Below are 27804 nucleotides of genomic sequence, written 5' to 3'. Positions count from 1 at the left end.
AGTGTTTGCTCTCCGCACACAGGCAGGGAAAGGCGGGGCTCAGGTTTTAGTGTAATTTATTTGGGGAAAGTAAAATAAATTTTTTTAAAAAAAAAAATTTGCTTTGATTCTAATAAATTGAATAACTGAACAGGGAAAGGGAAGAAGGTAAGGTTTCAGTGACAAAGAGTAAACCATGGGAGGAAAAAAAACCCAACAGAAATTTGACAGCAAAGGCTGATTCACATGAATTGTTCACAAAGCTTCCAAATGAGGGTCTGAAAGAGACCTGTCTTCTTAAAGTAAAACTTCAGTTTTATTTATGTTTTATTAGAAACATCGCACAGAGAGGGAGCGTCTTTCACAAGCAGGTGTAGCCCCGTTTATCTGTGGCAGGTTAGTTTCTCTGGCTGAATGCTGTTAGGACCTTGGGCAGAGCCAAGCAGAGCACTGCTGCCCAGGGAAGTACACACAGCACCACAAAGCATGCTACAGCAGTGGCCTTGCAGGGAGAAAGGCAAGTCAAGGTTAGCTAGGAAAACAATTTTCTCTAGGATTACAGTAAATTGAAGAGCAAAAAAAGGCACATCTCTGCATTTGGGTTTCTTCCATCACAGCTTTCAGTCCTCTCCACCACACAGGTTCAGCAGTGCCCTCTGGTAATCCCCTTTTGTATCTTGCTGTAAAGCAAGGGAAGAAAAACACAAAATACATATGAGGAAACAGTTGTAAAATACACAAGTATATGCATTATATTCTAAACCTGTAGGACAAGCCAAGTTTTACAGTTGAAGACTTGTCAGCCTAGAGCAAAATAGCTACACTGTGTTCCCTTATGTGTGAATTGGACTTATTTATTATTCTTACAATACAAACTCAAGGCCAAGAAGGGAGATAAATTTTGGTATAAAAAACTAACGCAAAAAAGGAAAGTTGAAGGACTCAATTCTCATCCTTCCCACTAATAACTGCAAAATTAACACATCGAGTTCACTACTTTGAAAATTTGCTTATAATTAAAATTATTTGAAGTTATCTTCAGGAAAAGATTCTGGCTTTAGATTTTGACTCAAATTCATCTACACGGGGAAGAATGCTGTTGAGGGTGGCTAGAAGATTAATTTTTGAAGAGATGCACAAGGTCTTTCCCTATGCCTCAAGTTAAATAAAAACCCAGCACCTATCACTCCTGGCAAATCACCAAAGTGGACAAAAATCACTCCAGCTAAAAAGCCTACTCCTTGGGCACCAACATGAAAGGGAGCAGCAGTTTAGATGCTCCGTTCTCATTCAGCAATCACAGACCAGTTCTGTTTTTTCTTTTCTTTTGGTCTGAGGATAGGGACAGGTAAACAGTTTTCCTTCTTAATCCAACGAAGACTGCTGCAAAGGTCCATACAATGGATATAAAAAGAAAGCTGAAAAACTTACCTGGATGAAATAATAGAGGGATTTCCCATATTTCCTCTTGAATTCACTCTTAATTTTCAGCATGTCAACCTCACAGCGGGAGACCATAATCCTGATGAGAACTTTGTCACGGGTTCCCTTGCCCTACATGCAAATACACATTTAGAACTGTAACAGCTAAAACGTGTGAAAGACCCCTGTACTGCAAAATCTGCAAACCACAGGCAACTGAGATGTAGCAATAAAAGCTACAATGAATTACAACTTTGAACTAAGGCCATAAGATCCTGGAATTTGAGCACATGAATGTACCCTGATCATCAGCAGTGTTTGACCAACTTCAGTCACAAATCTAGCTAAACTGTAAGCAGCAGTTCTATTTCACCAGGAGGTCTTGCTGCTATTGCCTGATGCCTGTCACCAGCCACTTCTCTTTCATCCCTTCTCTTGAAAAAATGTTTTGAGGCAAAGTTAGTGTTTTATTTTGACACTTCAATAAAGAGCTTTTTCTGCTATCATCTCTTGGTTACTTGCAAAAGATGTGTCTAACTTTGCTAATTATAGTCAACTGTTCTAATACAGATCATTAATGAGACCCTTTTCTATACTTCCCTATACCAGACACATCTGCATAGATGATCTAGGCTTGTGACTGACAAAGAATGCTTTTGAACAAAACTAAGTCATTGCTAATTTATTCACATGCCAGTCACACATCATATGAATAAAAGTGCCTGAGGAACCAAAATTTGATGAAACAATGTTGAGAAGAAAGGAATGGAAAGAAAGAAAAGTCTTCCCTACCTTCATGGAGTCATACAGTCTGTCCGCAAAGTACAGCTGCTTGTTCTGAATGCACTGGACTGAAGAGAGAGGTAAGAACAGTTAAACATACTGACCATACACAGAATAGCAAAAACAAAATCTTGGAACTCTTTTTAAAGTAGTCAAAATAAGGTTTTCAGCAAAAGTTTCTCCAGAAGGGGACACAGGATAATTATTTTTAACTGAATTGTTATTTAAAAATTGTTTGGTTAGGTTTGTGATTGAACCACAAATGCTTATGATCCAAGAAAGTAATTCCCTCCACTGCCAGTACAATTTCAGAATGGTAGCCCTCCTCCATACACAATTCATTCTTCCACTTCTGTAAGAAACCCCTGAAAAGGGGTTTCTTCTGAAAAGCACTCATTGTATGCTAATCAATGAGAAGTCTCTCTGTCAAAGCTGAGCTGTTTATTCTCAGTTTGCATTATACAACTCATTTCACTCTTAGTATGGAATGGATTTTCCTGCTAAATAATTTCCTCTTAAACATTGAGACATCCTTATCACCTTCATCTCATGCCCCAATACCAGTCTGACATTGCCTCCCCAGTTGAGATAATTCAATGTCTTTATTACCCTCCAGCATCCTACACTGCCCACCTGTCTTCTCACACACACACACACACACACACTGTTCTCTTCCCTATGCCTGTATTTAATAACTTAATGTGTTCACCTACAGTTCCAAACTTTTCGTTTGTTTGGGGAAACAAACTTGAAGCCTCTGTATCAAAGAAAAATGGAACTAACAACAGATCACCACACACATTATTTTTGTGTATTTGTATTGTATTTTTATTTTCATCTGGAAAGCAAAGTTTATGTTTTGTAGAGGGCAGAAATATGCTACTTCTAAATACCTGCAATACCCTAAAAGACACCAGCAGATCCAATAATGTCAGCATATCCAGTGTTTTTCTCATCCAGCAACACAGAGGAAGCTTAACCTATGCATGATATTCTGCAAAAGCACTGAAAAGATCCTGTCTACAGATATGCTTTCCTTCAGGGCAACTCACCAAGATTAAGGAAGGCATTCTCCAAATCTCCCTTAACCTCCTTCTTGATGCTCTCCAACATATCATATGGGCTGTAGCTCTTGTACCTCTCAAAAACTATCAAAAGAAATAAAGAATAAATGAAAACCATATTGAAAACTGGTAACCACACAAATGAAAGAACAGAGAGAGCAACCCAGAGACACACAGCTAAAAATATCAGTCCAAGTCCTTCCAAGAACTTTCTCTTAAGTACAGCTCAATTTTGCCAGCTGACAGTGAAGTTCCCATGCTGAGGCCCTTTTTTTTTCCTTGAACACCTCTACAGTACAGTAAAATACCATCTCAATCCTCTACTAGTATTCTTCAAAACAGCAGCGATCTAGGCTCTGAAAAGAAGTCTTCAAATGGTCTTCCCATGTGATACTTATAGCAATATAACAGATGCTTTTGATAAGTCTTCACTGTCAGATTTAGTGTACATAACACATAACAGCTCTAAACACACTCAAACTGAGATTACCACATACACAGAAATAATTGTTTTTTAGGAAAAATTAACACCTTGGACATGAACTAAGATTTATGGGATCTCCTATGTTTTATGAATGCTTTTTCACACTCACATCTGGACAAAATAGTTACCATTTTGATATAATTTTCTCTTATAGGAAAAAAAAAATCTGCCTCTTGAACAGTACCTTTCTGCAAGTGAGGGACACTTCTTTCAGTCATAATATTGATCCACTTGGGGACATCAGTTCCCTTTCTTTTCACACCAGCATCATAGAGGTCCTGGGGTTAAAATTAGAAGCAAAACCATGAAAATGTGGAACACAAGCACTAATGGAACTGTGTCAGTGGGAGAAACAAAAAAGGACAAATGGTTGAGCAGACCACCAGAACCAGATCTGTTGATTTCATCTGAAAACAAGACTACTTTGTATTTACCTCTGTCTAAGGGTTTTATTCTGTATTTAGCTGTCTGTCTCAGCAGAACTGCTCTTGACGAATAGAGGTGTAATAAGACAGACATAATAAACAGGCATTACCAGTCACTAAGTTCAATGATACTTCTTTTAATCTTGCAGCCAGCTTTATCAATATCCATAGTTGCTTTTGGTAAAGGCTCTCTTTTTCAACCCACTAAAGGGAACTACCAGAAAGCATGCCTACAGGTACTAATGGGATTAGTAGCCTGTGAAACTGATAGCTGAAGGTATCAGGATTGCAAGTGGCAGATAGCTTAACAGCATGCAAACATCACTCTACAAGACAATCTGAAATATACACGTCCACCTTAAAAAATGCTTCTGACTCCCCTAACTTTTGTAGTTTCAATATCCCCCAAAGCTTGATCAACTGAAGACATTTAATGGTCATTATCAGCACTTACCCTCGCATCTAGGTCAATCAGCTCATAATCAATCACAGAGGTATCTTCACACCTTTTGCCCTTCAAAGAAGAATATCAGTATTTAGAAGAGATTTTATCGACAGTAAGAAGTTTGCTCTATGAATATTCTTTTCTCTGATTTTTAAAAAATCTGAATTTGCTAAATAACCAACAGTATTCTCCATCCCCATTACATAGCTTCAGCTATGAATGCTGCATTTCTATCAAAATATTTTGCCATTCAATATTTGAATATTTTTTCCCTAGAAGACAGTGAAAATACAAGGAAATTAAAAAGTAAACCAGAAATCCAACTGTCTTAAAACAGCCATCAGTTACCAAAGGGCAGGCAAATTAGGAAAAATAGAAAAACATGAACAGATCTACCTTGGCCAAGGCAACCATCAGCTTGCGGAAGTCACCAGATGTGTCTGATATTATGTCTTTCTCCAGTTCTGTCTTGTACACTAGAAAAAAAAAAAAATCTTTAAATAAATGGTGTCCTACAAATACTCCCTTACAAAAAGAGGTGCTACTGTGTTCTATGCACATCAGCAAACAGCTACCACCAAAGTCACATGTGGAAGACAATGATAACAAATGCACGCTTATACAAACCAGAGCCAACATTGCTACCAACTAAACATGAGAGTTCCCATGCAATCAAAGCCTGTCATAGGAAGACAACAGGAAAGCCTGAGACTATTAAAAGGAAAGGAATACTGTTTTAAGCTTAATATTCTATTATTCTGCTTGATAGTTTGATAAACACAGCATTCAGGTCTTCTCCACTCATGGATTTATGAGTGGACAACTGCAATTACAAAACTAATGGAAAAGACAAAAGCTGTTATAATAAAGCAAAAGAAAACTGTGTGACTATGGTCTGGAGTCTAAACGTATTGCTACAAAATTGCATTCTCTCTTCAGCTGGAACTAACCTTCAGCAGCAACATTGTCTTCACTGATACCTTGTATTTTTTTCAATAGCAGCCATTAAAATCGGTTTTGATTGTCCTTTTCCCTTATGACTTAGCCAGCACCTTCCCAGAACTGCTTGACAATTTATTAAGCATTAGCACACAGCAAATTTCTACTTTTCAGTCTATTTGTAGTAAAGCTCAACTCCAAAGCTCTGTGAAGCAAAGAAGGCACCAGACAGCTGCACTACTGAATTGCAATAAACCCAATAAAAATGGCCAAGATTCCATAAATCTAACATAATTTTTTCATTATGCACGTAGCTTACAAAAAACAAAACAAAACAAAATCCCAAACAAACAACTGAGAAAACCCTTGAGACAACCTACATGAATAGTAAATGTTCTCCAATCTGTTTGCTACAAAAAAACAAAATAAAACTACAGTTTTTTTCATCCAGTGCAACATAGTATCTTCCATCCAATCAAAACAGATGGTGTGTAACTCACTCTAATAATCAAACTCACACTAGGGAACTTATCAGATGTAAAAACATACCACTTTGAAACTTTCCAAGTAAACTTACTTTCCCTGTAGACTCTGTTAATTTCACAAAGCTCCTGGTTTGTTCGTGAGCATATGATTTCAATGAGTGTGTCTTCATCAGTCCCCAGACCCTGCAAAACATAGACAGTTCAGTAAGCTGCAGTTAAGCATGTTCTGAATTTCTAGCAGTTATGAAATGTCCATAGTTTACATGTACTTCACAATGAAAAAATATAAATGAAACATTACTATTAGCTATATTACTATTATGAAATAAAAATGTATTTAATATGATAAACTAAAGATTAATATATTTAAACAAGCTCAAGAGGTCTTATATAGTATCTCAAAGCTTCTTTGTGATTTAAGTCAAAGAAGGGACAGTACTTATTTGTCATATGAGAAAAAGCTGAGAGAACTCAGTTTGTTCAGCTTGGAGAAAAGAAGGCTTAGGGGAGAAGTCACTGCCATGTTCCAATACTTAAAGGGTGGCTACAAAAGAGATGGAGACTCCCTTCTTACAAGCAGTCATATGGAAAAAATGAGGAGTAGTAGGTCCAAGTTACTACTGGGGAGATTCTGACTGGACACCACAAGGAAATTTTTCACTATAAGAACAGTTAGACATTGGAATAATGTTCCAGGGATGTCAGGACTCAGTCTAACAGGGTGCTGGAACATCTCATCTAAACCGTGTCCCAGCCCAGAAAGATTGGAACAGATGGTCCTTGATTTCCCTTTCCAAACTGGTATTCTATGATTCTATACTTTAAATTAAGCTGCTTTACTACTGTTTGAAAAGTAAGATAGGTATTAGCACCATAACAAAACTACAAAACACATAGAAGTGTATCAGATAGCATTAAACCTTATAATAACTTAGATACTCCAAAATAATATGGTTTGATCCATGTGCTCTAAAACTCATTCAATTATTTTATATAAACAGACAAAAAACATCCCAACAGGACAAACAGGAAACTCTGAAGGACAAGCTCAGAAGAGGAACTTGAGTGAACAGAAGATGTTCATCAGTTATGGTGACCACTGAGAATGCTGGGGTTACTGGTGGTAAAGCCATCTGGCAGCCAGACACCTCAGTACTCTAAAAGGAAACTTTTTAAAGAAACAGACTCCACTGATGGTTTTTTCATTCTGTTCTTTCTTACCTACCAGTGAACCGTGTTCAGGCTAATATCATTAGCCACATCTTCCAGTATCACCAGCAGGCAGAAGGAACACTCTTATGCCTCCCTGTTGCTGTTTGTTAAGCCCAACTGTAGCAGAATGTGGCAAAACTGGGCATGGCTTACACAGGAAGCCAAGAGGTCCTGGTAAAATTTCTCATGCAAAAATGGAAGCAATGATATGGAAAACTACCCTCTTGGAAAAGGTTTTTTTTTTTTGAAGAATAATAAAAAAAAACCAAACAACCAATCAAACAAAAAAACAAACAAACAAAAAAACCCCCACAAAAACAAAAAAACCCCCAAAACAAACAAACAAAAAAAACCAAAAAACCAAAAAAACCCAAAACACAAACAAAAAAACCCCCAAAAAAACCCTTAACAAAACCCCAGATGTTTTGTATGAATGTGTTCCAGAAAATTAAGTTCTAACTTTACTTTATCCAACTGTGATTTCCATGTCACAGCTTGTTATGCCCTGTGTGGTGTCAAACCTAAGCTCAGGCAAATTCAGAACATCAGACTAGGTGCCTGGGAATTAGGAATAGCTGACCTAGGGAGAGAATCTTCTATGTTAGTGGCTATTTTGAGGTAATGCCTTGGTCTTTGGGCTGTAAATACAGTATAAATGCTATAAGGATAAGCTAATCCTAAATATAATGTATCAGATCTAAGACATTACAAAAAAAACAAAAAACAAACCAAACAGAAACAACACAAAAAACCAGCCCAGACTAATCTAATTCAGAGTAAATTAAGGCCAGCCTCTACTAAAACCAGAAGAGGGCACCATCTGATTAATCAAAGGAGAGATTTGGCCCATAATTAAGAGTGACCAACTCATAATGGGCTGTGTTTTTTGAAGGTTTGGGCTTTTGTTCATTTGGGGGTTTTTTGGGTTTTTTTTTGTTTTGTTTTGGGGTTTTTTGTTTTGTTTTATTTGCTTGTCTTTTAACTCCTTTTTCATAGTCTGAAGAAATTCATAGAATTTTCATCTTGCTCTGAATTTCAAACATATTTAAATATTTGTTTCTTAATTATTTTTTAAAATTAACATGATCAAGAACATTAATTTAAGTGATGATCATCAATACAAATTCATAAACCTTAGTTTTCTTAGAAAGATACCTGCATTGGCATGTGCACCTCCCAAAGTCTTGTTTCACTGAAGATTTCTAAACTACCCACCTATTCTACACCTGCCTGTGATGGTAGGGGACTGAGAAGTCACTCATTTTTGTGCTGTTTTTCCAAAGGCTGCTTTCAATGCCCCATCCTCCCTTGTGCTCTACACAGAGGCAGATCTGGTACAGGAGGGTATTTCAAGATAAGTGATGCAACCCAGTAACTGGAATCTACTGTTTAAGCCTATAAATGCTAGCAGAGGATTTAATGCCTCCAGTTAACAGATGCTCTCAAAGTTCTTTTCTACTATGAACCTGTATATTGTTTTTAAGAGCAGCTGGCATAGCAGCAACCAGCCAGAGCAGCCTATCAGTTACTCCTGACATGAATGAATTATTTTTTCTTTAAAGAGAAGATTTAATCAACAGTTTAAAATCACATGGTTCCAGATTTTCTCTCTTTTTGTACGCCTTGCACCTGGATACTGTATTACTACAAGAAAATCACACTCAGTGGATATGTTTGGAAACTGGCCTTGGATATGACATCCATACTTATTCCTGAGCAAGTGACATCAGACTGACATGCTGAAATTTCAAAGCTCATTTACCTTCATGGCAGCTTTCAATTCAGAGGCATCATACTGTGCTGGTGTCTTCAGCAAGCCCAAGATCACTGTCTCCAAATGACCCGACAGAGCAGACTTGAGTGCTGCAGAAAGTTCCTGTAAAAGAGGAAGGATGATGGAAGAAAAAAAATTAAAGCTCATTTCTGATCTCGAGAGAATTTAGCCTGTAGTGCTTTAAGTCTCTAACCCTTCAACACTGTTTCTTACACAATTGACAAGGAAGCAGAACATAAAGAGCTTTTCTTTTGTGAAAGCCTAAGAGAAATTAGGGCAAAGGAATTTTTTTCTCATCCTTTGAAAAGAAGAAGAAATCCACTGGTGGCTGACAAAGTGCTGGGAAGGATTGTAGAGAAACATCTGAAAAGCTCTAGTCTAGTCTTGAAGCACAGACACTTTGTTGGAGCTAATCAGGACAGATGGATCCAAGATCGACTCCCTGCAGTCAGGGCTTATCCATCATACTCCCAGTTTTCCCAGCAGCAATATTATTTGCCTTTTTCCTATTATCCCAGCCCTTTATTAGCCAAGACACAGAAAAAGTGACTGCTATTCCACTGCACAGGCCCAGTTCTCAAACATTTAACTAAAGACAAAAAGAAAATAAATTCTTGAGCACAGAAAAAATATCCCTGTCTTCAAAGAAATGATCAGAACTTTGTAGCCAAATTCTCTATTGTTAATTGTCAGCCAATCCTAGAAAATGAAAGTCACGTATGTTCATGTCACAGGATGTGTGTAAATCTGTAGCAAATAAAGTCAGAGGCATCTCCTCTTTTTCTGGTTTCAGATACAAGTCCAAAAATGCTGATATCAGCTTCATTGTAGTGGAGTTACAAAACTGAAATCTCTGGGATCAAGTCAGGTTCACAAAGATCAATGTATTCCCTCAATGAAAATTAAGTCTCCAGCATTCAGAAGAGAACTGCTGCCAAGTCAATTGTTAGTTTCCACACCAACAGTTTGTAGATTTCGGTACTCTAACTCAATTTTGGGTACAATGTTCCATCATTTATTTGTGTGAAAACAGGTTCTCCAGACATCAGGTGAAACAGCAAAGATATGCAGTATTATTATAATAAATTTTAGGAAAATGCCATGAATTCCAATTAGCTAAGTAAAGTTTTTGCCATCTTTCCACTTTGGTGTGAAGGCTGGAGGAAATACAAACCACTACAGTAGGATTTGCCTTTCTCTGGCTTGGCTAGGAGCACTACAAGACAGAAGTGGGAAGCAGATAACTGGCAGATGTAATTAATTTGTAAATAACAAAGAGAAAAAGCTTTACTTTGTGTTCCGAATGAGCACCTGAATACTAGCAGCTCATTCCAAAGTCAAAGATTAGTAGTTGCAGACTTGACTGACTAGACACATCCAAAGATGACACAGGCAGAATCCTGGGGATTCACTGGCAGTTCCATTAATGTTGCTGTGGGGGGAAAGACCGTGTAGATCAAACACTGTTTCTCGAGATAAAGAATAGTTTCTATTAGACACAGATCAACTGAAAGGAGTAAAAATGAGACTTTTTACAATTTTCATGATCTATTGAGAAATCCCACAGCCCACAAAGCGAGCAGCCTAGTGCAATACAACACATTGCCAAAGAAATCTGCATAACCTGTTGCCAAAGAAAATGAGATACTGTCCCTAGAAGATACACCTACATGTCTCTGCATCACCCACTTCCTCCTCTCTTGCCATTCACCTGCATTTCACTGAGCAGTTTCTAGTGTTGCTACAGACCTTTATTCTTTGGCATTTGTTAAACTTCATAAATTCAGTTGGCTTTTGGTTTGCAGCAAGGAAAAGTAGTGAGAGCGAAACCATCAGGTGAAAAAAGCTGCAGATTGTCTTGACTGTGCATTTTTGTCATCATGCAAAATATTTAACAAAACTTTAAGTGACAGCTACTCGGCTCCACTTGTATGCACAATTCTCTCAGTGCCCAGAAGGTGTGACCACCAGGATGCAGTCGTGTACACACATGCATGTGTCCCACTTGTGCGTGCTCCTGCAAGTGCCTATATCAACCATGCATAAAAGGTGGTGAATTTCCAAAATTTAACACTAGATTTACATTTGGTTTGAGATGAGCATTCTGGGCTGTTATTGGAGCACTACCATTTTGGGTCTGGCAAACCTGAAAGAGATAAATTCATCATAACCCTAATTTCCTTTTTTTCTGTGCATGGAGCTTCAATTATGGTAAGATTCTCAAAACTTTAAAAGGCAAGAGAACAGCTCTTGCTTTGCAGGTAGCAAGACTCATGATCCACAATTCTGCACACATTTTACAGAATTCTCTCCATCAATAGACCAACACCTGCAATATTTCTGATATAACTGTATCACTTTGTTCCACATCTGCAATGTTCACAGCACAACTGCCTGCAATCTTTTCTTAATTAAACTAGGCCTGTAAAGAGAAACAGAATACTTTCCTTATATTGAGTTAATAGAAAAAAAAAAGGCAAAAAAGCCCAAACAACAATCCCCTAAATCTTTCTTTCATCTTTTCATTTAAGCTGAGACATTTCACGTCAATGGCTTTTTAATACTGCTTAGCATATTTCACCTGGGAATTCTGTGGCTGGCTGGCTGACTGTCATTGTCAACCATTGTGATTTCAGTCCCAGTTAGGCACATGTGACCAATCTGGAAGTCTCACCAGTCCTAAATTGTGACAGTATGGACCAAGTGGACACATTTTATTTCTGTGAGAAAAGAAACCACATAATACTTTACCTACAGTTTACACCCAGTTCACTATGAAACGTAAAAGCCCTGAAAAATCTAACAGTCCATAAGAAAATATTCAAAACTTGGCATTTATATTTTTCTACCTTTTTGGTTCTCCTCTGATAGGCAAAAGCAATATCCTGCCTCTGTTCATTGCTGCGGTTTGTCAGGATGTTGATGATGGTGACCTCATCCACACCTACAAAATTATAAGACAAAGAATTAAAGAAGTTTTCTTGTTATTGTACTCTTTGTATGACTATGTTCTCCAACACTCAGAACATTGCACATGTGCTCTCTCAAGCACAACTCAACAACTCTCATTAGTTAAAATATGTCATGTCCTGAAATTGGAGAAAGGGCAACCCCATCCTGATGTGATGCAGAATTTCACATACACAAGCACAGCTCAATCAAGCCTCATGATCAGCTTTGCTACTTCTGTTTTCTGCTTCATTTGCCTGATCTGTACACTTGTGTTCAGTCACTCAGAATTCTGCAAAGAAAGCTTCTCAAGAGCACAGGCTTTCAAACCAACATGAACTCATCTTGCTAAAGAAGCATTAGCATAGCTTGTAAATGCATGGACAGAGGAGACAACTAGAACAGGCTCAAATATCAAGCCAAATTATACCTCTCCTGTATAACCATTTAGTTTGGACTATTTCCAGACAGATTGGATGAAGCTTAGAAGAGGCAACGCGATTTCTAAATATTCCTCGTCTATTACAGTACATATTTTTCTGCAAAAGAAAGATGATGTGTAACTAGTTATTTTTTTTCTTATAAATTGCATGCCAAGTTTTAAGGCAAGAAGGTGGCTAATCTAGAGGTCAGAACAAGCTCCAAGTTTTAACTCTGGTCTCTCTGTTTACTACATGTATTATAATACAAAGCTTCTCTCATAATATATAAATTTCTTTTATAATAAATAGCTCCTTTCACATTTGCACACACAGCAGTGTAAATGATAATTTTTCAGAAAAAACAAAACAAAACAAAAAAGACAACAAAAAAACAACTAACCAGAAAGTAAGAATTGGTTAACAGCTACCAGCAGGACTCAGATGCCTGTCAGAATCCATCTACATTTATTTTCCTTATCACTCAAAGCAACATCACAGCAACTTGAAACTAAGGACTGTAACAGGTAGTACGAAATTAATCATATAAAGTGAGAATGTTGCAAAACACTTTTTAGCCCCTAGATACAGAATCTAAAATGATGAGTCAAATCCAAAATTCCTTTCTCCCTCTTTAACACATTTTTCATGATAAAATACTGTACTTGACAGCCCCATGTCCTTAGCTGACGCAGACCTACAGCAGTGCTCTTACTCACACAAGCTTGGCCTGCAAAAGTCAAAAGGCTCTGTAAAGCATTGTGTGTCTTAGTTAAAAATTATGGTTTGAAAACATGCTGACTGCACAGTTCAGCCATAATCTTACCCTGCATATTTTAAAGTGTTCCCGTTTTATAAAAGAAAACAAATTCTCCCGGTCCAAAACCAGCCACACACAGACATGGGGTCTTCCAGCTGCTGGAGGGCCACAGCATAAGCCAATGTCTTAACCTTTCTATTAAATTCTAAATGTAATCCATTCTTGACATTCAGAAATGGCAAATGCCATTTTCAAGTATTATCACAACTGTCACAGATTAGAAGCCCACAGATGACTGCATCCAAGTTTCTTATTATATGCTTTGTGGATGGAAATACAAAGCTAAATCACTGCTCTGGCATTTACTGGAAAATAAGTGCTTGTACATCACACTTGGGAATCATGCTGCATGGACAGGATGCTGACTCACATCTGCTGAGGTGGGGCAGGAATGCAGTTCAAACATTTTTATTTGCTGTTCACAAAAATCTCGGGAAGTTTCAGGGTAATGAAACAAAAGTTTATTTCCAAATTTATTCTGGCTGGGAGGATTTTATCAGTGTATTTTTATCAATGGGCTACTGAAAATTAAACACTGTGGCTCACAATTTGTTTTAAACAAGAAAATGCCTTGCAAATGGAAATGTATTTGATGGGGGATAATACAGCCTAAAAAAATAACATGAAAAATCCCATCCCTATGATTATCAAGAACTTTGCCTCTTTTAGATGAAATCTCTTGTGCTGGCAAGATTGCAGTGCTATGACTCAATCCTCAAAAAAATAGGAAATTAACAGAACAAAAATCAGAGTTCTAACTTTTTTTGGTTGTACTTGAATTTCCATGGGCCAAAAAACCAGCACCAGTGCTGTTCTGATCCAAAGGGATGATATGGATAATCACTTAACTTTCTAGGACAAAATAAGAACAGAGGCAACAAAGTCTGATTTTGCAGGAGCTGGAATTTGTTTATGCAGCTCGTTTACTAGAAATCTGTTCTCTTCAATTTAATTTTCAAAGAGAGCATGGACAGAGTACCAGAAGCTATTTCTGTCCTAACAGCATCTAGGTACTACTCATCCTGCATGAATGAATGAAATAGGATTGCAGCTGGCCTCACATTATTAGTGGGAGATGAATATGATTAACCCTTTGAGATTTCAGCACCACTGTGTATCTGGTACCAACAGGAGTCTATTTGAGCTCATCATTTATCCATTCTTTGGATAAAATCTTGATCCTACTGGAGTCAAAAGGAAAACTTGAGGTAAATTAAGACCATAATTTCAGCTCTGCTATTTTATTTAGCAAGACTTTACCCAACCCAGACCATGTTGCAATGAGATATTGCTTAACTGATACTATTAATATTCCAAGTATGTGACTGCTGCAGTTTAGTGGATTTCAGGCACTATCCTCACCAACCAGCATGCCAGCAGATTTTCTCTAAATATTTACTTTATAACATTAAAAACCCTGATAAAAGGTAAGAGCATGTTGGATATATTGTATAGAGTAGGAATTAAATCATAAAGAAGACCCCTATTAATGGTTACACCTCATAATTCTTTTATCAGTTTCTGGATATCATTAATTTAATACAGATGTGTGTTCTAATCACTTCTCTAGAATAGCCTTTTGTTTGAATTCTCCTAGTCATGGAATAAAAAAAAAAAAGTATACTGTAAAACCTCGACTAAAGACTGCATTTTGGGTTGCAGGTATTTCTCTACTCACAACCTAGTATGACAAAATTATTTAAGAAAGTTGTTGAGACACACAAATTCACAGTGCTAGAGAATAACTCTGGAACAGAGACACTTGAGCAGCCTTCTTTCCTACTTCCTTCTTTCCTTCATTAAAATGAAACCTAGAATATGCTCTGTTGGTACTCTTCTAATTAGTCAGTTTATTCCACTTAGGCTTATATACTTGAGCTAATCTATACAGAGAGCACAATGAAGCATTATATGGAAATTAAGCTGATTCTTGTCCTGTGCAGAAAAAAGGCTGCAACATTTGCAAAGGACATGCTAAGATCAACTCACTACAGAAAAACTAAATGGCATAAAAATAAAATTCTGGCTTGTTTCTTCTGTAATAAGTACCATTGCTTTGCCAGCTTCAAGAAGTTCTTTGCATTATATAAACTCTAGGCTGAACTTCCTAGGAAAAATGTAGCTGCTGTGGGTATTTAGTGTTTGCTCATTATGAGTGTTATATTTTTAGCTCAATAACTGTGAAGGTATTTCCCAGAAATATTTTAAAACTACTTCTTGCAGAAGAATTCCCCTGTATAGGTGCTTACATCATTGTCTGCAGAAAAAACAGTTGTTGTCTAGATGATTCAGAATTTTCTTTTGGAAAACAACCCATAGACATTTTAGAGAGCTCATATTTCACCAAATATTCTAAATTATCAGACAAATATATCCTGTAATCAAGCATTTGAAGTGCTAAGATACACTACCTAGAAGAGTCCTAACACACTTGTTCTTTATTTCCCACAGGAAATAAAGACTCTCTCCCTTTGAGAGAGTCTTTATGGTAGAAGATTCAGAATTAAAACCATAAAGATTCTCCCCTCTAAAAGCCACCTTCCCAAATAAGCTCTTGGATAACAAGCTAGTAAGCTCAATCCTACAGACATGCAGGGTCATTAATAAGTTTTCCTATTATTTATTCAAAGGGTTGGGAATCAACTCCCTAACAAAATGTTTTCATGTATCTTAAGATCATACTCAGCAAAGTGCTTATCTTTGCTGGAAGAAAGTGAAAAAACTGCCAAGACTTTGACTTTCCTGACAGGAAAAGCTTTTGTACTGCTAGGATATTGCAATTTTCTTTTGCATTGGTTTGAGTATTAAATTGTATAAATTTGTACCTAGCCTAAAAGCCTGATGGGATATTTGACATGTTTAGATTTGCCTTATAATCAGAGCTCCAAAAAAATATCAAGTCTAGACAAAAGCCTACATATACATAGAGCATTTTCTGTCAAATAGGATGACATTTACTTGTCTCTTGAAAGAGGATTTCTTACAATAAAAATGAACCATAAAATGACTGAAAATCCAAACTGAACCTACTTCAATGAGCAGACAAGGGATTTCTTCAGTTAAATTAAGAAATCTTGGGAAAGGAAACCTCATGCTTGTTAGGGAGGGGCAATATTTTATATTTTTTAGCAAGTCAAACATGCTTTCCTGGCATGATGGAATACTCTGCATTTCTTTCTGATGAGAAACTGCTTGGCTTTTAAAATGTCTCCCCCTCCTGACATGTAGCCAGAGAATAGACAGCTCCAGCCACGCCCAGACACTACTCTGGCCTGGAGGAAGCATTGAAAGTGTGGCACATTCTTTCCTTGTTTCAGAGCAGGACAAAGACAGAGGATCAGTACCTTGGGAGATGGAAGCCTACCTGAGAACCTGACTCACAGAAGCAGAGGACCCTGACATTGCCCTGCCCCTAAAATACTACACCACCTTGTGTTAGGAACTAGATTATGTTGTTTCTAGGACTTTCTTTGACCCCAAATGAATATAAATTAGAAGAACATTTAGTTCAAAATCCAGGAAAAAATGTTGAAACCACCCTATTCAGCTGCCTGGAGAGATGAAAGAAAGAAGAAATGTCCAATCCAATAATCCAGCAGAAATTCACGATTCAGAGCTTGATCCCAAATCACTGCCACAGTAGCTGACATTTCATTCTCAGTGGCAGAAAAGTAGAATTTGAAGTACTGATGAGAAAGAAGTGGACATTTTCAGTGATAAGCACAACAACTCTTGGCTACAAACTTCAAAAGCATATTCAAAGCATGCATCTATGGAGTTCAAAATCTAAATCAGTCAAGATTTCAGGAGTGTGGTCTGAGAAATTCAACACCTCCTCGAAGTTATCTTAGTAAGCACAGTAAAACATTGGTCCTAAGACACTTTATTTTAGCTTTTTTTTTTTTTTTTTTTTTTCCCACACCAGCATTCTATCTTACAAGTAGAATCAAAGAAGAATCAGAGCACAGCTCATGTTCCTCACCTTTGGTCTTGATGGCTGTTTCCAGGGCTGCAGCATCCCTGTCAGCATCAAAATTTGAGTAGGCCTTAACTGTGGCATATGCACTTGGTGGGAGAGAATGCTAGAAGAAAAAGCAAAACAATCTCAAAGTTCAATCATGTCATCCTGTCCTTGCTGCAGTTAATACAACAAGAGCCTCTTGGTCAACTGATATTTAGCCGAATTATGAAATACAACAACTACCATCAGTCGTGTGTGAGAATTCTGCTAAGAACCACCAAACTCTGTTCTACTGATGTGGATTGTCCAGGAATTCACTCAAAAAATATAGATGGATATTTTAGATTATTGCAGCAAAACCTTAGTGCATTCCAAGTTCACTCAGTACACCTCAGTCTTCTAAAAATCTAGATTTTTCTGGCTAGATCTGAAGAAAATTGACTACATAAAGCTAATTCACAGAAAGATTAAGTATGTGCCATAAAAGTCTAATGTATTTTAGATTTGAAGCCAGTGTTTTACTTTGGATTAAAGCCTGCAATTAATAAAAAAAAAAATAAAAATGTAGAGATGGAAGGTTAACAACAAATGAATCAGAGGAAGTTTTGTGCCCTATCTCATGGACTTTGAAGACAACACCAAAAGACCTTTTTAAGCCTACAGTTCTAGAAAGCAGAAGTTACTGATAATCTTCTTCTGAAACTCTATGCCTGCACACTTGGTTTAAGCAGCAGGAGGCCAGCATAACCAAATGACATTCCAAATCACTTCTGCTAAGAATAAGAAGACTTGCAGGTAAGCTCACAGTACACAGCTGCAACATTCTAGGAGTTACCAGATTTTATCAGCTGTTTACTATTTTTCTCTCCTGAGAATTATAGCTTCAAACAGGAGTCACCAGATGAGACTGAACTCTTCTCAGCTGTTTCAGTGCAAATGACCACTTATCTAGTACTACCTCACACAAGCAGTTTAAAAAAAATCGAATATTTTAATACAAAATATGGGCTCATAAACAGGACTAATCTTAGTATCCCTGACGGATCTTTTTACATGCATATTGTTAAAAGGAGGACAAATTTTAACTAAAATATTCCATGGGTTTTAACTACATTTGACTCTATCCTGTAGGGGTCACACTGTCCTGAACAGATTCCTCTGGCAGCAACCAATGTGCCTTCTTGGGACACTCTGTGTTATGTTGAGAAGATAAAAAGTCTAAAAAGCACCCATAAACAGAACCATTCTTTCCTTTGTCTTTTAGCATCAGCTTTGTCTTTTAAAGTGGCCCCACTTTGGCCCACGGCCACACCACAAAGCACAGCCTTTCCAGTCAGCAGATGAAATTGCTAACAGAAACAGTAAAAGAGTAAGTGCAACACAGCCTCAGAGAAGAAATCTGTGCATCTGAAAGACTCCTAAATCAAAGCCCATCAGTAAACACAACCATGTGGCACCTCTACTTAAGCAGAAAGTCATCTGGTGAGCTTAGCAGAGTTGGGTACCTCCCCTTCACTGACATCCAAGTATTTTCTGAGTCATTTTAACAGAATATCATACTCTGAGAAAATGAATAGTTTACTTGCAATTCATGATCCATCTTTTCCTCTGTCCTTCCACCCAACGCATGCAACAAGTTGGATTCAGATGGTCTGACAATGGTCAAAAGTCTGGGGAAGCACCATGTACATATGTGTATCCAGGAAAGACAGAAACCTTCTGCTGGCTATTCTACCAGTAAATGGACTATTTTAAAATTCAGCATCCACAAAGGTTATGCTTTACTTTCTCAGTTGACTGTCTTGAATATTTCAGTGAAGCTGACACAGGCCTTGTGAGAGTGATTATTCTGCTTATGAAAAACAGCCATTTAAATTCCAGATTATGTGGTCTTGAATCACACTGGTACACTCTGGTGCCACAGTACCAGTATTGTATGTTTTTAGAGAACACAGTTTTTCTTACATTTAGTTCAACACAATCTTCCATGACATGCCAGTACAAGTCCAACTAGTGTGTAACTGCATAAGCAGTTGGGATCAGACTGAAGCAGAGAAAGACTTTTTTTCTTCTCACATATCTAGTGTGCTTCAGAGACCATCCAACTGCCTTACTTCCTTTGAACTTGAGGAATTCAATCCTACTGGGAAGAGCAAAATATGAGGAAGCAGCATATTTCACTAAGAGGAAAGCTTAAGAAGCTTCATTTCTTCCAATAATAATACAGTTGATAATAGCAGGCTGAAGCAAGTGGGCCAGTTTCTTCACCCTGGAAGAAATCAATCCCTTTGCCACTGACACAGAAGTCCCTTACTGGGCAAGACAGGATTTGGGTTCAGCTGTAACTATTCTATGTCCTGAAAGTTGAAAACTTCTTTTGGAGAAAAATGGGTTGTTGAAGTATTGTGTCCAGCATCAGCTAACTTGCTGAATCATTGCTTAAGAGAACTAGGAAAATCCTTTGTATAAACTTGCTAATCAGTAATTATGGCTTTCTGCTTAGAACCTACACAACAACCACGCTGCCTGAAATTTCATACATGCTATGGAAGGATTCCTGATTAAAATGCTGGCATGGAAGACTATTCAAACTTGACTTCTGCAGCTACTCTCAAGTGTGATGGAAGAAATATTTCTGCCCTTGAGAACAGATGGCTCAAATTTCTGCTGAAACCAACACAGCCAAGAAATCTGAAGAGTTGACTGCTTTTGATGTACAAAGCCAGCTTTGCTACTTACCTACAGTGCACTAGCCAGTTCTTTGCAACAGCTCTTTCACTAAGATCATAACCCTAACTTATTTTGCAACAAGTAACAAAAACAGGCAAAAAGTTTGCTTGTACTGATCTCAGATCTGGAATTAAGAGCAATAAAATTAAAAGCATACCAATTTTATTAGCAACATGACAAAATAATGCATGGATAGGGTTTACTTCCTCTTCAGTGACAATCACAGAACCACAAATTCATAGCACAGTATCTTGACACTGCACTGGTAATTCTGTCACCTTATGTTGCAACATAAGATCACAAAGGCCATGTGGCTTTATGGTATTTTTATAAAACTAACAAGCACATGGAGATGTGGCAGAAAACATGCAATCAAATCCAAGATTCTTTATGCTTTTTAAAATAGAAAATGAGAAAAGAACATCGAGGAAGTAATTTTTTTCAGGAGGCAGTAGTTTAGTTTTGGTAACAACCATTACAAGAAAAAGATGCCAAATATTTTAATTCCGATTAAGTAATTTTTGTCCATTTTTCATTTAAAGAAACGAAACTCTGGACATTATCAGCAAAACCAAACACATTTTCTCTTTATCAACCTTAACTCACTTCTTCCTTTTCAAGAATCAGGGACCACAGATGTGAATTAGCCATTCAATTTGTCCTGTCATCTCTTGCATATGGCTCAGCAGGTGAATGCTGCTCATGCTGACGGCCGGGTAGAAGAAGTGTCATTAAATTTAACCAGCTACAATTGTCTTAGAGTTTACAGCTGCTTTGTGACTGAAAACTGATCACCACTGACTAGGTTTTTAAACAATGTAAGTTCACTTAGAAGAAATGTGTGCAACCTTGTAAATGGTGCAGCTCATTACAGTTACTGGTAGAGAGTCTGTAGAAGAAACAAGATGTGGCAGCTAAGTAAAGCTTTCCTTCTTTAGATAATAATACTTACATCTCCTTCAAGGCTGAGCTTGCTTAAAATTTCGTGGACAGTAGACATCTTGAAATAATGCTGGAGGAAGAGAAAAAAAGAAAAAAAATGTAGACCTATTATAACTACATTAGCATTTATAAAGTCCTGAAACACTGCAGCAAATGAAACTGAAAATTAAATTAAAGCTTGTTTCTCAGGAACAATCAAGCTGTAGAAAGCATTATCTGAGAAAACAGTTGGCCTGATTGGAGGTAAGAGGGAAGGGAAAGCAACACCCCAAGACCAATAACAGCCTAATAACTGGTAACCGAGCCTGGAAGCAAAGTTGCACAACTTTAAGCTTCACTGGGTGCCACTCCCTTCACCTTGCAGTTCCTCCAGTCCAGCTCCCATATACCCTTCCCTCCAAGCCAACTCCCAGCTATTGTGCTGCCAGCACTGGTTATGTCCTTTCAGCTGTTTTTCATATTCCTTTTTTATCATCAATCTGTCACTCTTCTGATGGCACTGGGCCTTTCTCAGGCACACAGAACTGCAGCCGCTCAGGCGTATTTCCCAGAAAACCCAAACCTTTCTACTTAATGCTCAATCTGAAACCTGAAAAGAAACCTGAAAGAGGTCAGAGAGCCAGGAAGTAGTTTGAAATAAGTTTTGTAAAAAAAGATCTAGTTAAAACTCTAGAAGTGCTTAGTTTTCAGTTTTGCTCCTGTAAAACTCATGTAAGCAAGAGAAATGCAGAGAAATTCTTACTTTTAGCAGACATAGCAAGAGTTCCAAGAGAAAAAAATGCAGAAACAATTACACAGCTTTTGTAGCCTGTTGTAACCCACACTTCCTCACTTAGAACACAGAAAGAAAACCTTTCATCTTCTGAAAGAATGTAGGTGTAAGTAAGAGAAGCAACATTACATAAAGGAAAAAGTAAGACCCTTTGAGAATGAAACCACAGTCACGCATCAACTTATTTGACAATACATCTTTTTCAGAGGAAAAAATCCAATCCAGCACAGGTTGCAGAAGTTGTAATAAACAGCTTACTGCTCTCAGCACAATTAACCATACAGGTTAGAAGAGTGTGGTATATTACCAAGTTAAAAAAACTTGAAATGTTTGCTCTTAACAAAGTGAAGTGCCTAACAATGTAAAGTTTGTACTCTTAACAGTATTAAAACCTACACCAAAGATGAGCAAATAAAGTTGTTCAGTCTTGCTTGTCACATAGAACTAAAAAAATAGCACTGAAAGATGAAGCAAAGCAACTGCAGTATAATGTTTCACAAAACAATAACTGAACAGCTTTTTGCAATCCTCTTGTTTCTAAATCAATTAAAACCACACTGAATCAGGCGTGTTAGAACAAAAAACCTGAACAGAATCCAGGAACAGAACTAACACACCCTCATGTACAGCTGGAACATTCATATCAGCACACAACTATGCTAGAGCGACACCCACCCATCAACAGCAAGATGGCAAAAGGAAAAAATGGGAGTTTTTGCAAAAATCTTTGCAGAGAAAGACCTTTATTCAGAGAACAAACACATCTCTTGTCACACACTACCTTGTAAGACACTCAATATGAGAACAGACTTCTCACTGTTCTGTGATGGACTGATTTTATCTGATGTAGCTGTAACAAGTCCTGGGTGGGTTTGAGCACGTAAACAGAAAATACTTGCGCTAACTTGTTCTTCTGTACATTGGAATAGAATCAACTTCTAATTCCAGCTATAAACTAATACTTCAATACCTCCAGGCAAGTTTCTACAATTGGTTTCCCTCCTAAATCCACATTACATAATCCTGAATTATAATATTATTCTACCAATAGAGATAGCATCTTTTTTGACCTTGACTCCCACAGTAAACACTGCTTTGTAAATCTGCTATTATATTTGGCCTTGTCTATGTTCGGTACCTTTTCCCTATGACAGAAGAGTGTGTGTTTAAAAGCAGCTCCATCTCTCAGTTCCCAGGGAAAGCTCACACCTATTACAGTGGAAAAAAATCCCACGTGATCCATGGAAAAGTGTCAGGTATGCACAAACAACTTCATTGCTCAATAAGCAGAGTTAGCATTTTAAATAGTACTTAGACTCTTGTAGACAGAGACTGAGCAAAGGGTGTTCCCAGAAATCTTAGCCAAGAAAACGGCATCCCCAGAATGAGAGAATGGAAACTTTTTCACTTGGAGCTCATTTATGGTCAAATCTCCAAAAACTAGGGCAAGGCCTGGCAACAGGAGATGGATGAGATAGAGAGCAAGGATGATGTACAGTATCTGCTGTAAAGGATACAAGGACTCAAAATCATTCGTTTATATATAGTGCTAACCACAAGTATGAGCCAGGCTCTATCTCCTCAAATCACTTGATAAGGTTTAGCAGCACTTAAAGCCACTACTTGGAGAAAAAATTAGCTTTAAAGAAAAGGGTTTCAAAACCCATTAAACCACACTCCCACAAACATACTTTAAATGTTCTCTTCCACAGACACCGTTAATAACCCAGGAGATGATCCATTCCAAGAAGGCACTATGCATATACCAATCAATGACTTTGATTTCTTTGAATTAAATTCTCATTTCTGAGACTTTACAGGCAAACATTATTTATTTATTTTTTTTAAATCAAGGCAAACCATTCCATGCATTAGCAAATGGAAACTATACTTACTAGGGCTCCTTATCACAACTAGCTCCAGCAAGAGAAGGCACACTTATAAGGATGGATTATTCAAGGACACAGAGGTCCTAAAAGATTTTTTCCCCCTCTTAATGTATATGCTAATATCTGCACATTTCTGTGCACTGAGTGCTTGAGTATGAACGTAAGAGCAACTAACATCAAATAGAATTAAAGCTGCCACGTATAAGAACACAACTCACTTCTGCATGACTACAATGAAAACACTTCACTTTTCTACCACTTAAAATACAAGGAAGCCTTCTTCTGCCCTACCACCCCTCCTGGCTCGGGGAGGAGGAAGTGGTGTCCAAGCTGACTCACAATTCAAAAGGCAGCAGCAAGATCTCAGCAATTAAGCTCATGGCCGGGGCAGGGTCGGAGGGAGAGCCGTGCCCAAGCCTGGCTCTGCGGGAAAGAACCGCACAGGGCTGCCCTACACAGCGTGGGTGAGAGCACAGAGAAACCTCGGGGAAGCACTGGCCACCCAGCACGCTCCCTGTACGCGGGCTTCCCCTCTGCCCGTGCCAGCGGCAGCCGCAGACACACCCAGGGGCAGAGGGGAAGGGAGCGGCTGCCCCGGGCCCGGCCCCGGCGGCTCGGGAGAGCTCGGGGCTCCGCAGCACCCGCAGTGTCTTCAGCCCCCCTAAAGCTGAGCCAGCACCGCCTGCAGCCTCTGTGAAGCACCGGTGTGAAAAATTATTGTAACAGCAGCACCGTTATACCCGGTGAACCCCTCTGTACTTTAGAGAGGAGAATTTTTAAAAGAGTCCTTGGGGAAGTTGGACAAAGTTTGGGACCAGATCCTCTTTCCAGAGCGCTGCCGCCACACCCAGTGTTGGTGCGGGGCGCACGAAGCCCTCCGGGAGCTGCGTGGCCCTTGGAGGCCGCCGTTCCAGCGTGAAACTGAGCCCGGTAAAGCACCGGGCGGGTAACGCCGGACGGAGATGAGAGGATCGCACAGAACGGCGGCAGCGGCAGCACCCGGGAACCGCACCCACCCACCGCCCCTCTCCTCTCCTCTCCGCTCCGCTCCCCTTCCCGTGGCTGCCGCCTCTCCCCGCTCCGTGTCGCGCCGGGGCGCCCGGCGAGCGCTCACCTGGCCGGGGCGGGCAGGGCAGGGCAGCTCCAGCGACGGCTCTGGCGGCGGCTGGGGCCGGCAGCGGTCCGGGCGGGGTTTTGTAGGGCCGGGCGGGCCCTCCCCACCCCAGCGTCCCCCCGGCGCTGACTCACCCGGCCGCGCCCGCCTCCCGCACCAGGAAGGGGCGAGGGACGGGGTGGGCAAGGGTAGGGTAGAAGCGGCCTGTCCCTCCGTATACCGTAGGGTCCTGTCCCCGTCCCCGCCCAGGAAGCTCCTGAGGTTGCGGTGGAGGCGCGGGGAGCAGCACCCGGGGGCGCAGGGGTCGGGGCTCAGCCCTTGCCCCCCCCCCCCAGCCCCTCCCTATCTCCGCGGCGCCGCGGATGCTGCTCGGTGGCTGCCCGCCTGCCGGGGGGGGGGGAGAGCGGCTCTCGCCGCGCTGCCCGGTGCCCCCGGTAGGGCAGCCCCGGTTACAGGTTGCCCCTGTAGCCTGTGCTTTGGGTTCCCCGAAGCTGCACGGCTGTGCTGTCTCAGGCAGGGCACAGCGCCCCATTCCCGGGCACATAGGGGATCCCTAAAACCCCCCCGCCCTCCATGCACCCTGAGCAGGGGCTCACCTGCACTGGGCTCACACGCTGCGAACAGAGTTCCTACAGCTACAGCCCTGCCCGCTTCGCACCAGCACTGCTGTATCGTGAGAGGGCAGAGTCCGTCTGAAAACTCCGCGGTGGGAAGCCCAAGCGGCGCCCGCCACAAGCATTAGCGGCTGGAAGGAAGGCAGGAGGTGTGCTCGGAGGCTCCCTGAATCATGTTCCGATAACCCCACAGGCAATACCACACCCAAAACTGGAAGTCGGGGGGGGGGGGGGGTGATACAAATTTTTGCCTGTCTGACTAGTGAAAAATTAATTATTGAGCCAGAGATGTTACACTGCTAACAAAAGTGAGATGTAGTTTAGAAAGATCTTGCACAAGAAGATTGTCAGATAACTTCGGGTAACTGTACATAACTTGAAAACTTTAGATAACTGTGCTACCACAACTGTGTGACCAATTTACCAGTGATCAATCTCAAATATTTCAGAAAAAAACAACCAAACAAAAAAACCCAGCACTCCTTAATCCCCAATACACACAGTTATTCCTGTAATTTTACAGAGTCATAGAATGGTTTGGGTTGGAAGGGACCTTAAAAGATCATCCAGTTCCAACCCCCCAGCACAGGCAGGGACACCTCCCGCTAGGCCTGGTTTCTCAAAGCCCCAAGTTGCTCAAATTTCAAGGTTTTCTTTCTTTTTTTATTTTTCATCTCCTGAAGGTTAGACCTTTCAAGAGTAACTTGTCACAGAGTGGTTTTGATTCTGCAAAGAGATATTTGCCTCTGCTATAGGTTTGTTGTTTTGGTTTTTTTTGTGACACAGAGATGCCAGCTGGCAGTCAAGGAGAGTAAAAAAAGTTCTAGGTTTGCATAAAAACAGTGGTGGCAAAAGGAGACAAGCACAAAAGAGACACCAGAACATGACTGAGACACAACATAATACCTGGAATGAAACAAGATCAGAGATGCAAGAAGAGAAATATTAAGAACTACTACACTCAACTTTGAACATGGAGGCAACAGAATAGGCAACAGTTCACATGGAGGTGAACTGGTCACTGCAGAAGGTGAAAATTATTTCAATATCCCTTTTCAGAATAAGCAAAACTGACACAAAGGGGACAGCCATATCCACAAAGGGGAAAGGCATATCATAGCACAGTGTTTTGTAAGAGAAAAAAAATCAGTGCCAGTACTGCCACAGTTTGACATGTCAGCTTTCTTTTTGACAAGGCTACTGGGATTATATTTCTCTTTTTTTTTAACTAAATTGTCCTTAAAAATTAATTCCTAAGTATCCCTCTTCCATCAGTGTCTGTCACTAGCAATTAAACAGATAATTTCCCCATTTTTCAGATTTCTTGGAAAAATCACTGGCAACTTAGAAAGGTAATTCACAAACCAAGAATACTTAAGGCCAAGTAACAGCCATCCAGTACTGCAGTACTCATTAGGGGCTTTAAATAGGGATAAGCAACTTAGGCAGAAGCCAGAAAGCCAAGGTGCTACTAATGGATGTACAACCCCTCAGGGAGAGTTGTTTTACCCCTACCTCTTGGCAAACATTCTTAAAGCAAGAGCAGGAAAGCATAACCACAACACCCCCAGATGAAAAAACTGTTTTCACTTATGTAATATATTGCCAACATGCTACATGTTGCCTTCTTGTATAAGCTGTACCTAGTCATTTATTAATGACTTGAGAAATGAGCACATCCATTCTCTTAACTGAATGTCCATTTACCTCTCAGTCCTCTACTGAAGCCTATTCCAATGACAATATAGTTCCCCTTTCCTTAGAAAATTGTCCTCTTTCTAGTAAGTCAATACTTCTTCAAATGTGAAGTAGCTCACTACCACTATTAATTTTCATTAATTGTATCTTCACATGACGGTTATGAAAAGCTCTGATATCAAGTGAACTGTTAATCATTACAGCTACATTAACTGCAGCATAAAAAGATTTTCCAGCAATTTCAACAGCTTCAGAAAGGGAACAGAGATGTTGTCTCTAATATCCAACTTAATCATCAATTATTCAATCTCAGAATCACACATTCACTATAGTTTAAAATAGCAGCCTCTCTGAACTTACACAAGCTTCAGGGACTGCTGAAATAATTTCAAAAGCAAAAAGACTGACAATAGGAAAAAAAAAAAAAGAGCAGCCATATTCAGAGTCATGAAGATACAAACATTATATTCAAACATATTATGAATTCCCTCAATTTTTCTCTGCTTATGTAGGTCAACTGACATCAAAGGCACTTGTACCAGCTGGGGAATCTAAGTAATGTGAACAGCAGAAAACAAATGAATTTTGGCAGAACAACCAGCCATCCCTTAATACAAAGACCTGGTGATCCTGCCCACAGAAATACAACACATTCTCCATACCTTTGAGAAAAAACTCTGTAAAACCCTCGAGTTGAAGAAGGCAGCAGTCAGGCTGTGCAAATAGGAAAGGCTTCTGTTATCTGCCAAATGGAAAGGAAATTAATTCAGTGGGAGAACAGCACCCGAGTGCCTGAATCACTTATTTTCAAATGAGACATGAACTTTTAAGTCACACAGGTTAATTGTAAAGATCTACCCAAGTCTTAAAGGGTTTGTACAACA

The 27804-nt window shown here is 39.4% G+C and overlaps 1 protein-coding gene across 3 annotated transcripts; it reads right to left on the bottom strand.

Moving 5' to 3' along the window:
* Window positions 1-273: 273 nt before the first annotated feature.
* Window positions 274-27642, bottom strand: ANXA2 (annexin A2). 3 transcript variants are annotated; one of them, XM_071754919.1, is made up of 13 exons: window positions 27583-27642; window positions 20844-20903; window positions 17183-17282; window positions 11862-11956; window positions 9001-9114; window positions 6119-6209; window positions 4999-5078; window positions 4612-4671; window positions 3917-4010; window positions 3237-3332; window positions 2194-2252; window positions 1411-1533; window positions 274-659 (listed from the first exon to the last, which is right to left on the bottom strand). In XM_071754919.1, exons 2-13 carry the CDS (start codon window positions 20889-20891, stop codon window positions 600-602), a joined length of 1020 nt encoding a protein of 339 aa, XP_071611020.1. In that variant the 5' UTR covers window positions 20892-20903; window positions 27583-27642; the 3' UTR covers window positions 274-599. The 3 variants fall into 3 exon arrangements, with proteins under 3 accessions (XP_071611020.1, XP_071611019.1, XP_071611021.1); XM_071754918.1 differs by lacking the exon at window positions 27583-27642 and adding an exon at window positions 25205-25341; XM_071754920.1 differs by lacking the exon at window positions 27583-27642 and adding an exon at window positions 24609-24730.
* Between the last annotated feature and the right edge of the window lie 162 nt (window positions 27643-27804).

This window comes from Heliangelus exortis, chromosome 11 (assembly GCF_036169615.1).
Source record: "Heliangelus exortis chromosome 11, bHelExo1.hap1, whole genome shotgun sequence".
NCBI lineage: Eukaryota > Metazoa > Chordata > Aves > Apodiformes > Trochilidae > Heliangelus > Heliangelus exortis.
This window is presented reverse-complemented; position numbering and strand designations above follow the sequence as displayed.

Bases quoted from the DNA above. Each gene is read 5' to 3' on its own strand.
- ANXA2 (XM_071754919.1), bottom strand. From the start codon at position 20,891: ATGTCTACTGTCCACGAAATTTTAAGCAAGCTCAGCCTTGAAGGAGAT. The intron at 9,115-11,861 runs GTAGAAAAATAT...CCTCTTTTACAG, and splicing joins ATCAGAGGAGAACCAAAAAG to GAACTTTCTGCAGCACTCAA. The intron at 660-1,410 runs GTAAGTTTTTCA...CTTGCTTTACAG, and splicing joins CCCTCTATTATTTCATCCAG to CAAGATACAAAAGGGGATTA.